Source organism: Alternaria atra (genome assembly GCF_907166805.1).
Source record: "Alternaria atra isolate CS162 genome assembly, contig: 23, whole genome shotgun sequence".
Lineage (NCBI taxonomy): Eukaryota > Fungi > Ascomycota > Dothideomycetes > Pleosporales > Pleosporaceae > Alternaria > Alternaria atra.
In genome coordinates, this window is record NW_025091321.1 from 151,812 (window position 1) to 164,471 (window position 12,660).

At 50.9% G+C, this 12,660-nt stretch overlaps 4 protein-coding genes across 4 annotated transcripts; 3 read left to right on the plus strand and 1 right to left on the minus strand.

Annotated features, from left to right (window-relative positions):
• Positions 1 to 1,518: 1,518 nt before the first annotated feature.
• Positions 1,519 to 2,507, minus strand: ALTATR162_LOCUS3643 (uncharacterized protein; the record flags this gene model as incomplete). Its single annotated transcript, XM_043311251.1, has 2 exons — positions 1,519 to 2,384; positions 2,432 to 2,507. The coding sequence occupies 2 exons, from the start codon at positions 2,505 to 2,507 to the stop codon at positions 1,519 to 1,521; spliced, it is 942 nt and encodes a 313-aa protein (XP_043167186.1).
• A 3,707-nt stretch (positions 2,508 to 6,214) lies between these two features.
• On the plus strand, positions 6,215 to 7,396 carry ALTATR162_LOCUS3644 (uncharacterized protein; the record flags this gene model as incomplete). The annotated part of the gene is made up of 1 exon (XM_043311252.1): positions 6,215 to 7,396. One exon carries the CDS (start codon positions 6,215 to 6,217, stop codon positions 7,394 to 7,396), a length of 1,182 nt encoding a protein of 393 aa, XP_043167187.1.
• Positions 7,397 to 8,788: 1,392 nt separating this feature from the next.
• Positions 8,789 to 10,771, plus strand: ALTATR162_LOCUS3645 (uncharacterized protein; the record flags this gene model as incomplete). Its single annotated transcript, XM_043311253.1, has 5 exons — positions 8,789 to 8,813; positions 8,869 to 9,066; positions 9,118 to 10,239; positions 10,289 to 10,399; positions 10,449 to 10,771. The coding sequence occupies 5 exons, from the start codon at positions 8,789 to 8,791 to the stop codon at positions 10,769 to 10,771; spliced, it is 1,779 nt and encodes a 592-aa protein (XP_043167188.1).
• Positions 10,772 to 11,140: 369 nt separating this feature from the next.
• Positions 11,141 to 12,400, plus strand: ALTATR162_LOCUS3646 (uncharacterized protein; the record flags this gene model as incomplete). Its single annotated transcript, XM_043311254.1, has 2 exons — positions 11,141 to 11,562; positions 12,229 to 12,400. The coding sequence occupies 2 exons, from the start codon at positions 11,141 to 11,143 to the stop codon at positions 12,398 to 12,400; spliced, it is 594 nt and encodes a 197-aa protein (XP_043167189.1).
• Positions 12,401 to 12,660: the final 260 nt, after the last annotated feature.

The window sequence follows — 12,660 nt, forward strand, 5'->3', positions numbered from 1 at the left end:
CTGTCCGTATCGTGAACTCTCCAGTCCAGCGTAGTGTAGCCGCCTCCATAGCGTCGACAAAACATTACAGAGAGAAGTAGCGCGCTCTTTCGCATAGTACTGGGAGGCATCCACCATGCGATCTCTTCCCCTCGCTCCTCCAATTCTTTTGTCCATCCTGGCTGACGTCGCGATAAGAACATGCAAAACAGTACTCATCCCAGGAAGGTAACCCGCAGAATACCAAGGCTCTTTCCTGACAACAACGTCGCATTGATGCTCCGAGATCATTACTCATGACTGGTTCCGGTGAGAAGCCCAGCCCTGACCCTGGAATTTTCATCGTCTTGTCGCAGAACAAAGGCGTATTGGCAAGTTGGCAAGCCACCAAAATCTTGGTGTTGCGCCATGTCAAGTGTTTTCATAGCTTGTTAATCCAGGCTAGCGTTGCACTTGGGACCTAGGCCAAGTAGGCCGAGACAGGTCCAAGATCTCAACCTGGGTTGCATTGCGGGGAAGGAAAGAGACGGCGCGCACGCTTGTGGCACGGATGGGGTGATAGACGTACTTTTCCAGTGCGTGGTTTATGGGTCGCGCTTAGAGCATCGTGCGTCTGGATGACAGAACTCCGTGGAGATTTTGTAACATGTGGTTTAGCGTAAGGTTTCGTCTCGAGGCCGTTGCTGAGAAGAAGGAGCTAAAAGTCTTTCCGCTGTAAAATCAACCAATCAGGGCAGAGCCAAGTCCGCCCGCCGGGCCTTCATCGTCTTGGTTCCTCAATGATTGCGGCGACAGTACCAACGCTTTCTTGGTTTCTCCACGGGACATACCGGGTACGTTCTTCGCCAAGTGTTGATTTTAAACGGAGATGCGCCGCATTGGTGGTTCTTGGAAAGCTGCCGTCTAAGCGGTGCCTCAGGTATAGCAGCGGTGCATCTTCCGGTCCAATGCTACCGAGTGGAACTGTAGTGGGTTTTGTTTAGACCACGTGCTTAAGAGAAATTATCGGGTCGTCCTCGTGGTTTTCGCGGCCGTGTCAACCTGGTGGGCGGGTGTGAACGCGAAGGTAGGTCTACGGAGCGTGTAACGTCCACTACCCCATGGGGGCGGAGCAAGACCGTCACCCAGCTTGTTGGAAAAATTCGCCTGCTTTGTCGATCACTCCTGTGGATGCGGCTTTCCATCAACGGGTAGCATCATCAACCCAACGTGGACGTCGAAAGGCCGCTGCTTGCGACAACGGTTTCTGCAACGGCAGGGAGCACTTTATATATCGACAACGTTACAGCCACGGAAAAGTATCCGTATTTCAGGGCCTCAGATGAAAAGCCGACGCGTAACGCGTGTACCAAAGAGTGGGGAAACTTTGAACGTCAAAGCCTTTCACTCCGCTCACACAGTATCCCACCTAAACTTGCAAGTAAGAAAGTCCAGGCATTACAAAACTACGACCATGATATCTACGAACGAAAAGTGCACCTTAAACAAAACTGCCTACTTCTCTCCGCAAGCCAAACCGCTAATCCCCTTCTCTAGGCATCAAACCCACGCCTTCAACTCTCTCTCAGTCCAATCCCACAACTCTTTCGCCAGCGCTCGATCCTTTCCTAACTTCGTACTCGGCGTCGTTTTGATACCCACGGGTTCATAATACGCTCCGTTAACCAGGTTTTCCTTCGTCGTGGTGGCTGCCCACGTCTGATTGTACGCACCCTGCTCCGTATCCAGCCAGTTTCCACCAGAAATGATGTTCACGACTTGACGATCGATGAAATTTATGTTCACGAAAAGATCCGTCTTGATGAAGCCCGGATGCACCGCGACGAATGTGATGCTTGGATGATGAGCAGCCAGCTCAGTAGTATAAAGAAGATTGACTAGCTTGGATTGCCCGTAGCAGGCCCATTTATTGGGGACGAAGAATGATCCGTACTTTGCGCCCTTGGTCTTCAGCTTGGCGAACTCGATGCCAGTGGAAGGCACACTTTGTCTGTATGCTACAGAAGAGAGGTTGACGATACGTACATCGGCGTTGGACTGCGACGCAGTTTCGAGCATAAGAGGTAAGAGTAGTTTCATGAGCAACGCATGGCCGAGGTGGTTCGTCGCGAACTGCAATTCGTAACCGTCCTTGCTCATATCATTAGGCGTGGCTATGATACCCGCATTACACATCAGAACGTCGAGACGATCGGTGGACGATAGAATCTGCTTGGCGGCAGACTGAACGGATGCGAGACTGGCGAGGTCGCACTCGACGAATGTAACTTTGGTGGATGGCGAGGCTTGCGCAACCTTGGAGATGAGGTCATTGGCACGAGCCTTGTTGCGACCGCTGAAGAAAATGTGTGCAGGGCTATGAGATGCTAGGAAAGATAACGATGATGCTCCAAGACCGTTGGTGCCTGTGAAGGTTAGTGGGCGCCAATCGGAATTGAAGTATGTCACATACCACCAGTAATCAGGAACACTCGACCAGCTTGGTTTGGGATATCGGATGCGGGCTTGAATGTGATGTTGGCGGCCATTGTAACGAGAGGAGCTATTTAAATGTCTTGTATGATGGCAGGTTCGACTTGTTGTGGTGAGCTGTTGGTAAGCTTGAGGTGCTGAGCGTTAACCGTCGCAGCATGCCATTCATATACTGCATCTCTGGCACCTCCGTGTCTGTGACGACTGGCCTGACATGAGGTACACAGATGATAGTCGGCGCAACCTCAATAGCGTTCCGGATCCCTATGCAAGGGTGTAGTTTCAACATCATAGCGCTACGGCCGTTGCTGTTCGCGGAGCGCCACCACGAGCAGCCACCGCTGGAACATTGCGCCGACTCACATAAATATCGACTCCTATCCCCGCGCATTAACTACGACAAATTTCGAGTTCATCTGCATTCGTCACTGCTGCGCCCCTAAAAAATCGGCATCGCCGTCTCCGTCTTCCATCATCGTCATCTCTTCGTTTGGTGTTCGTCGCAGGAAAGGCCGACGACAGCAACTAGGATTGAAGCAGCCATGGTTGGCTGTTCTCCCTCGGCTGCAACACATGCCCATCTAATGCGTTGTGCTGCAAAAAGTAAATATCCTACTCTAGGAAAGATCATGTTGCGAGGTATGCACCGCGAACAAGACAGGAACAATTGTTAGCCCAATGGTGAGCATACTCCAGTTCTGCAAGCCACTCAGACAGAAACAACGAATCATAGCAAGACGATTGTTCACGCTTCGATATCCACACACAACTCGGTCATAATCCGGTATCTATAACTATTCACTTCCGTGCCGACAACGTCTGTTCCAAGGGGCATATAGATGTGTTCAGGTGCATTCGGGTCCTGAAAACACACCGACAGCCGCTACAATTGTCCATCTTCGTCATCCTGGTGCGCCTCGGCGCCCGATCAAGTTCCCTTCGCCAACACTGCCGTCTTTGGCGAACCTTCAATCCGCCGCGGCATAGTCCGACGGAAGTAAAAACGCCTCTAGGATCGACCTTCTCTTGTAGGTGCTCAAGCCTTCTACGGTTGTCCGCCCCATAAGATATGAAGATGTCTTCCCCTAGTCTGCTGTAGCCTACGTACTTAAGATGATGATAGACGGATAAACTTTCAGAAGCATCCTCTAAGCGTGCGAACACGCGGTCGTAGAAGCTGCCAACCATTACGTCATCTTCCGCACGAAGCCAAGCGGCACTCAGGAATGTTACTAAAACACCAGTCAACACCCCTAGTACATTCATGATCTTCCGGACGCAGACTTACTAAGCAGCAGCCCTCGTGTGCTCTGTAAGCCGAGAGAATTGCCTCCTCGATCGGCCATATCGCTGATGGCGCGCGATGAGATTGGGTAAGTGATAAGTTGTGGATTAAGGCCTGGTACGGATTTCATGCTTTCCACTTCCTCACGAAATATCTGTAACGACCTTGAAAGCCATTCACGAGATGGAAAGGTAGTCGTAGTCTGGAACAAATGTCTATGTTTGGTGAGTAAGATTGCGAAAACGGGGCAGTCAAAGCATCCTAGGTCCTTACCTTGTAGGCGGTGGAGTAGTTGCTATCTCGCCTGAACCAGAGGCATTGGTCAGGGTAATGATTCGTCCGATTGACGACACGGCGGGGATGCGATCAACGGATGCAAAGACGGAAGGGTTTTCGATGAGGTCAAGATACCTTAGCGTTCCAGCTGGAGAAAAGGCGTCTCTAGCTTGAATGTAGCCATATTAAAAGTCGGCAGACAACTTGGTGTTGTTATCTTGTCTAGTATACAGATCGTATAGCTTATTGACCACATACTTTGTGGACGTGTCGTTCCAGGTCCAGCGGTCGACAAACATAGGACCTTGTGGAAACGTTCGAACGGTGAAGGACGTGATCATGCCAATATTTCCACCCCCTGCGCCACGAAGAGCCCAATACAGGTCGGGATGTTGGTGCACGTTCACGGTCGTAAAGGTAGCCTAAGCGTCGTTTAGACGCGTCTAGTAGCGAGCTGTACGCTTGCCTCGTTTCACTTCTATCTTAGAAGATAAACATATGTGTTTTAAGAAGGAAAACCCGTGTAAAACTTATGCTATGCAAGATCCTAACTCTATAAATAGGTAGGGAGCATTTCTCAGAATTTATAATGTCTAGCACGGCTTGTAGAGCTAACTAAGTAGCCTAGATTGTTTATCGCGTTCGAAAGATTAGGTACGTCGAGAAAAGACGAAGGTGCCGCGTCTTCCAAGGACTCTGGGGGAAGCCATTCGCCTCTTAAGCGAAGTTGTTTCTCTAACGTTATGAGCTCTTGTTGCAGTTCCATTAGGCGGGCTATTGTTCTCTTATCCGCAGCTACAAGACTCATTACAGTCGTTGCTTTACCTTCTAAGGATGGGTAATATAATGGGTTTAGTACGAATATCTGACGCCCGCTTCTTAAATCTTCTAAAAATCTCTGTACGACAGCTTGAAGTGCGATGACTGCCTCTGTGAGATTGGGCGCTGGTCCGTCGTTGCTATTAGTAGTAGCTGTGTTGTTGTATGTGGCGACGAATGAGGTATATTGTCGCAGGCTGCGTGTTAGGATGATGATGATGAGCGTGGCTAAGAATGGGTCTGCGAACTCGGTGTTGCCTTGGCATGTACTTTGTCGAACGCGGTGTCACTTACAGCATGCAGCCGACGCGACCGATATTTATTCATAGTCGCCACCATCAGCGTTTCACGTACTAAGGGTTTTCTTTTCTGTAAATTTCCACTAAATGTGAGAATACCGTGTGCAAAGGATCGCAGCTTCGAATAGCGTTGGCGTCCCTGATAGTTAGGTGAAAACGCCTGAGTGCAGCCACGCGGGGTGGCTTCGTGTGTGAGGTAATTTGCTACGTCACAACCTCATCGCTAGTGCATGCTTACGAGAACGATTGTACCACCCCGCCATTCCCTCTTTCGATACATAGTGTGGCCAAGCCATTCCAAAGCCACTTGAGAGCTCTCATGATATTAGAAATAGCCTTATTCACGTCAACCCGACTACGTTCAGCGTACAATTTAAGTAAGCCTTCCCTCTCAAAGCTTTCTGAACACTTCCAGAGACCGGAAACCCCATGCCAATTCGCGATTGTTTGGTAAGACACCATGCTCTTCGCCTCACTTGGCTTTGCTGGATATCAGCACTACTGCTCATTTCGGCACCGGTAAGGTAAGCTGGACGCAGGTCTGCCTGCACCTCTTCGGTTTCGGAGACGCAGCGCTTACAACGTACGGCTGTCGGCAATGGCTCATCATGACTACGTATCTTGGTACGCAGGTCCGAGACATAAAACTCGATTTATCCTCGTATGTTGTCGTTCTGAACACTTTCCACCCCTCCCTAACGTTACTATAGTTGCATCGAGCAAGATGTCATTATGTAACGCCTTCTATTGTTATCCCATGTTCGTTACCTTGTCACTTCTTCTTTGTGCATCAAGTGCCCGGAGCACAAATGTACGCGATTCGAACTCGCATCCCTTTCCCCCGGTAAATAGTACACTGTTATCCATCTCATGGACTAGATGTCCTTCTGAACTTGGACTTCCATCCAGCCTAGAATGCGCCAAGTTTTCTGTTCCCATTGATTGGGATACCCCCTATGGTGAACACTTCGATCTTGGGCTCGTCAAGCTACCCGCAATACCTTCAAATACCACGTCCAAAGTCGGCTCTTTATTCATAAATCCCGGCGGACCTGGCGTGCCGGCATCAACGATTGTATCATCCATGGCGCAAGGTGCATTCCAGAATCAAACGCTCCAGCTTCGAGCCGCTTTCGACATCATCGGCTTGGACCCGCGTGGTACCGGCATGAGTCACCAGATAATTTGCAGCAAAGACATCTACGCTGAGCGTGTATCATGGTTTCCTCAAACTGAAGAAGAATACGATGCACTCGTGGACAAGAACAAAAGGCTGGGAGAGTCTTGCCGTGAGTTAACAGGACCACTTCTTGAGCATGTCGATACTATCAGCGCGGCGAAAGACCACGAAGCTGTGCGCGTCGCTCTTGGCAATGAGCCCATGAATTTCCTTGGGCTTTCCTATGGCTCTCAACTGGGGGCACAGTACATCAGCCTCTTTCCAGAGAACTTCCGTACACTGGCTCTTGATGCCATCGTACAGCATTCGCAATCTGAAGCAGCGAATATCCATATCGACACATCCTCTTACGAACTAGTGCTCAAACACTTCTTCGACTGGGCTGCTACGGATGCGTCTTCAGCGCTTCATGGACAAGATGTGAGAGCGCTGTGGTTGGACTTACTTACCGAGGCAGCTGAAACACCGATCCCTGCGTTGTCTTGTAATGGCACCGACTGTCTCACGGACGTAAATGCCGAGGAAATACTTTTCAACGCTCAAGGCTTTCTCAATTTCCCAGGAGCAGGGGTGGGCCTGGGTGTATCATGGCAGCTGCTTGCCTCGGCTCTGTTCGATGCCTCATATGGCGACGCATCCACCCTGTCGACGCCGTACTCAAACCCCGAAGTTTTCTCTCGCCTGGCAATTCACTGCTTAGACTGGAACCGTTCTGAGTCGTTATCAGACATCAAAGCGAAATTGGCAATGGCGACTGCATACACCCCTCTCGTCCGAGGCGCAAGTCATAGATGGAGGGCACAACACGCATGCATGGGTTGGCCGGTTGCGGTCAAGAACCCGCCTAGGAAGCTAAATATCAAATCTGATACGACTGTACTCATGGCAAGTAGCACTGGGGATTCTTCAACGGGCCTACCTTGGGCGATAGGCATGCTAGAAGAGATCGAGAACGCAGTCTTGATAGTCCGTAATGGCGATGGACATGGAAGTCTACCTCTGGGTGGGGAGACAAGCGACCTCATTGGCAGGTATTTGATTACTGGGAAAGCGCCTGCGGAAAGGTTCTTGACGACAAGCTCGTGATAGAAGCAGTGCAGATAGGGCTAAGTGATATCACCCGAAAACTCGCTACAATATATCAATGGCACGTGAAGAGTGCGAATACCACTAGCACGAGAACATGCAAAACAAGCATACGTCAACGCAGCTCAAAGTGTGATTCAAAGAGGTGAACAAGAACAATAAGTCAGGGTATCTAGAACACCAATCCCCACCAAGCCTCCTCCGCTTTCATATCTACAAAAGGAGCGAAGCGACGGCACTAACACCGGCGAGCGCACCACCAACATTGGAGCCAGAAGCGGCGCCAGTAAACTCGGGGTAGGGCGCACCAGTACCGCTAGAGGCGGCGGTGCCAGAAACAAACACTTCTAGAGTGTACAAGGTAGTGCCTATTCATAGGATAGGCTAGTGAGGTAGGAAAATCAGCTGTAATTCGGAAGAGACAAGCTTCATCTTATGCATGTAAGAAAACGGCAGTGTCTGCCACGAGGTCTAGCAGTTGCGTCCGCCCTTGTTCCGGGAATGTCGAGCTGAACATGTAGGCTACATGGGTCAATAGCCGACTGTAACCTCAACTACGGCGCATTGAGCGAGCATTCTTGTGCCGCTATCGCTGATATGGGCGGCAGAGCTGATAGGGCTAGTGTCCATGCACACACGGAAGGTACCAAAACCGATGCGGACTTGCCTCCGCACGAGTAGGACCGAGATGGAAGCCGCGCATTTCAAATGTATGAACAGCGAACGAAAAGAAGTCCCAAGTGACAGGTATCGGATTCGCTTCTACTTTGCTAGCAGGACACCATACCAGGGCGTCGGATCATACTTGCGTGGTTCCGGATGATCGACCTCTCTTCGACTCGCAACCGTTGACATCCCCAGATACAATGATCGGCAAGTCGCAAAAGCTTGATTAGCCGCCTCTTTGCTTGTTCCGTCAAGCCCGACCAAGCAATGCGGGGTACATGGGCGCTAAGCCATATAGCGCCCTCCCTAGCCATGACCACGAGTCCCATGGCCATGGAACGGCAGGGTGTGATAGGTATCCGAGAACGTGGCGTAAGTGACAGCTAGGAGAATTGGAAAAGTACCGCGGCGATGGAGCGAAAGTTACTGCGGAGGTGGAGTAGGAAGACGAATCCCGTCGACTGTATCGCTGGCGGAAAGTGTGGCCAGACCACGGTTCGTGGAGCTATCGAACGATTGTAAGGGAGCTATACAAGCCATCGGGAATGCTAGGAAGAATACCCCGCAAACTGAATCGCGGCGTGGATGTGCGATTGCTGGGATTCTGTGAAGTGCGGTCGGTTTGCATCCATGCATAAGAGCCCCGCTGAGCCTCCAAAATAAAAAGTGATCAGGTCCGTTTGTGTTCTTGGAAAGACCAAATCATACACAGGCATGAAAAACACGATGCGAGACCAAAGTGACGGTTCCGGTAAGTGGCCTTACAAGCCACATGCTCCCATGCGTATACTAATTGGGTACTATAGATGTCTCAGATCACTCACTGTCGACATCGAAACCAGCGTTCAACCATATCGAAAATATCCATACAAACGAACAAGTACCCGGTCACAGCAACTACTACGAGAAAAATGGCCTGAGGACGGCTGGAGATGGCGTCGACCACGAGGAGGATGTTCCAATGAACTTCGCGAGAATCATGGCATTAGTTGCCATGGCTTTTCGTACGTGAAACCCATATCCTACACTCCAGACTCGACTAACACTGCCAATAGTCTGGACAGGTAGTCAAATTCCTGTCTACCTCTTCGGCGGAGTCCCACCATACATCTACGCCGACATAGGCGGAACAGACCGCTGGATCTGGTTTATCCTCGCCAACCTACTATCCCTAGCTGCAATCTGTCCGTTCGTCGGGTCCATCTCCGATATCGTGGGCCGACGATGGGTTGCCATGATCGGTGCATGCTTCCTCATTCTAGGCATGATTGTGTGTTCAACAGCGCATACGATGAACGTCTTCATCTGCGGCATGGTGTTTTCCGGCGTGGGTGCGGGCATCAATGAATTGACAGCTTTGGCTGTTACATCGGAGCTTGCGCCTACGAGCCAGAGGGGTAAGTATGTTGCCATACTCGTCTTTACCATTATCCCCTTCTGCCCGTCAGTTTTATGGGCTCAGCTCATCGCTTCGCAATCACCGGGTGCATGGCGATGGATCGGATTGTGGTGTGGGCTGTGGGCTTTCATCGGCCTCGCCTTGACGGCAGTCTTCTACCACCCGCCTCCACGTGTCAACAGCGCGGGTATGAGCCGCAGGGAGACTCTTGCGCAGATCGACTACGTTGGCGGTTTCCTCTCCGTCGCTGGCATGATCTTGTTCATGATGGGTATGCAATGGGGTGGCTACCAGTACAAGTGGTCAAGTGCACACGTACTCGCACCATTGATCCTGGGCGTCGCCTTCCTTGTCGCCTTCGTATTATGGGAGGCTTACGGAGCAAAACACCCCATGTTCCCGAAGCGACTTCGCCAAGAGCCTCGCATTCTTGGTCTGACGCTCGTCATCACGTTTATCTCGGGAGCGAACTTCTTCTCTATCCTCATGTTCTGGCCTACACAGGCTTTTAACGTTTACGGACATGACCCAGTGGGTGTTGGTATCCGAGGTATTCCAGTCGGTTTCTCGATTCTGGCTGGTGCTTGTATCGTTCTGTGGCTGCTGTCGATGCTTCGTGGCCACAACAAGGAGCTCCTGATCGCTTCGTCGATCTTGATGACTGCGGGGTGTGGCGCTCTTGCAGTTGGTCGCGTCGACAACTTGTATCAGTTATGGGGATTGCTAGTCATGGCTGGTCTCGGTATCGGCGGTATTGTCGTACCGGCATCTATCATCTGTAAGTCTTACGTCGCATTGATCAGTGGACGGTTCACTAACGTCGATAGCCACTATCATCTGCCCAGATGACCTTATCGCAACCGTTGCAGCTCTTACCCTCGCCATTCGCGTCATCGGTGGCTCGATCGGATACTGCGTATACTACAACGTCTTCATCTGTAAGTCTTCGTCACGCAGTATAAGCCATAGCACTCCTAACGTTCGTAGCCAAATTCGTCCCAGCCGCAACTCACTTCATCGGCGGCGCAATGGTGACCAAGCTCAACATCACATCCCCAGAGATAATTGGAGAAGCGATTGCTATCACCGGCGCCTCACTGCTACCGGCTCTGCAGGAACTCCCAGGCATCAAGGATGTGCCTGGTGCGTACGAATTGGTTGTTTATGCTGGGCAACTCGCGTACGCTGAGGCGTACAAGTACGTGTATTACGTGAGTATCGCGTTTGGCGGCGTTAGTATCATCGCAGCGTGCTTCTTGGGTGATATCTCCAAGTACATGGACGATCATGTCGCTGTGGTGATGCACTAAGCCGCTGCAGGGAGTTAAGACATGTCTGTCTTCGGCGTTGATGGCGTGAGTCTGTAGCCAGTTCTCAAGATGATAGTTAAAGCTTAATTAGACGCTTGCGCATTGTCGAAACTCGGCGTCCTGCATGACACTTGGTGTTCGTACCGTCTTCTACCTGCACCTAGACTCGGCCGCGTCGCGGCACTGTACGGCTACAACCACAAGCGTGCCAAGTACGATGTGCGTCATAGCTGTCGACCAACTCTTGGGAAATAGCAATTTTCCTCTTCGCCGCATCTTCTTGGATGCCTTGCTCGACGTGATTCGGTTGCGGTCCTTCTATATATATCCTGTCAGCTGGTACCACTCAGAAGGCATCCAAGTCCCAACATGCTTCGTGCACTTTCCCACGAGCCGAACGATGTCGAGTGGATAGCAGCGAATCACGAACAGATTGTCACTAGCAATGGTCCATTACAACCGGAGACGTCTAACAACAAACGAAAGCGGCAAGCTTCTTGCTTCTGCGCGCCGCAAATGTTCGGGGGTGGCATATACCTGCCGGACCCTTCAACGTATGATCCCATCGAGATCTTGCTCAACACTCATGACCGAAGCGAGAGGGATGAACTTGTCAAAAAATGGCGAGACAACAAACTGAGCGAGTTGAACTTTGTTGGTGTTGTAGTGAGTACTGCATCCATCTGTGACTCTGCACCGTTGACCATCGTCGAGTCCGCTCTGCTGGCCGGTGTTCTCACATCGACAGGTAGCTGGCCCAATATTCTCACGGCTGGCAAGCCGTCTCCCTGGTACGTCCGAACATCTTGGTATTGTGGTATCATCATCTCGCTTCTTTCCATCATCAGCGCGGCCGACCAAACGGTGCGTTTACACCGGCTTTCGTCTCACCGCGATGGCCTCACTAACCTTCACAAACTTCTCTGTAAGGGAAGTACCTGGAAATCAACGGGTAGACGTGCGCCAAGCTACCTCCAGATCTTGACCTGGCAGATGCCAGTTATGTTTCTCATCACGGGGACAATTTGTATGGTTGTGGGTATGTTTCTGCTGGTGTGGAGTGCAACGGCACACTTGAGCGATCTGAGGAGCTGGGATGAACAGAATAAAGTATTATCTCAAGCGACGTGGTTTCTGAGGGTCCCGACACTAATCTGATGATAGGTTGCGGTTATATTCACGGCTTTTGCGAGCCTCTCGATCATCTTGTTTTTTGTTGGACAAGTTTCCCTGTATTCTCCAATCAGGGAGTAGAGATGGGGAATCTGTTGGAGGCATTTTTTCATCGTGTAGCATTGCGCATGGCCGCATGCTTTTCTCGAATCTGTTTGACTTGTATTAAGTTTCGGGTTATATATCTTAGAGGCACCGTTGGCTCGCGCATTCACGCAAGCCGGGCGTTGGGCTTGCAACAAATCCAGATGCACAGCCAATGATGGCTACGATAACCACGTTAGGTGCAAGGGCGATGATGGAGAAGATGTCGAGAATTCGAGTGTCGACGCTGATAGCGAGGGCAAACGCCAAGCCATGATTGGCGCCATCCTTGTTTGGCACAAGGGTACTTCCGTCAAACCTCGAGATTTGCCCGCAACTTTCCCCCCTCTCATCGTGTCATGCATTACATGAGCTCGCGTACAATTCGTGTCATATTCGTTATATGCTGCCGTAGATGACCGCTTGCTGCCTGTGTCATCAGGCTGCCATGTCCACCAAACACGTCTCCACGCTGTCAAAACGGGGCACGGCGCGTCGTTGCCTAGTTCACCCCTTTTTCGCGTCAATATACCACAACGCTGCGGCTTGCATTTCATCATGACACAGGCTGCCGCCGTCTATTATGCAAGAACATTCTGCCGAAAATGAGAATATATAATGTACGGCTATTT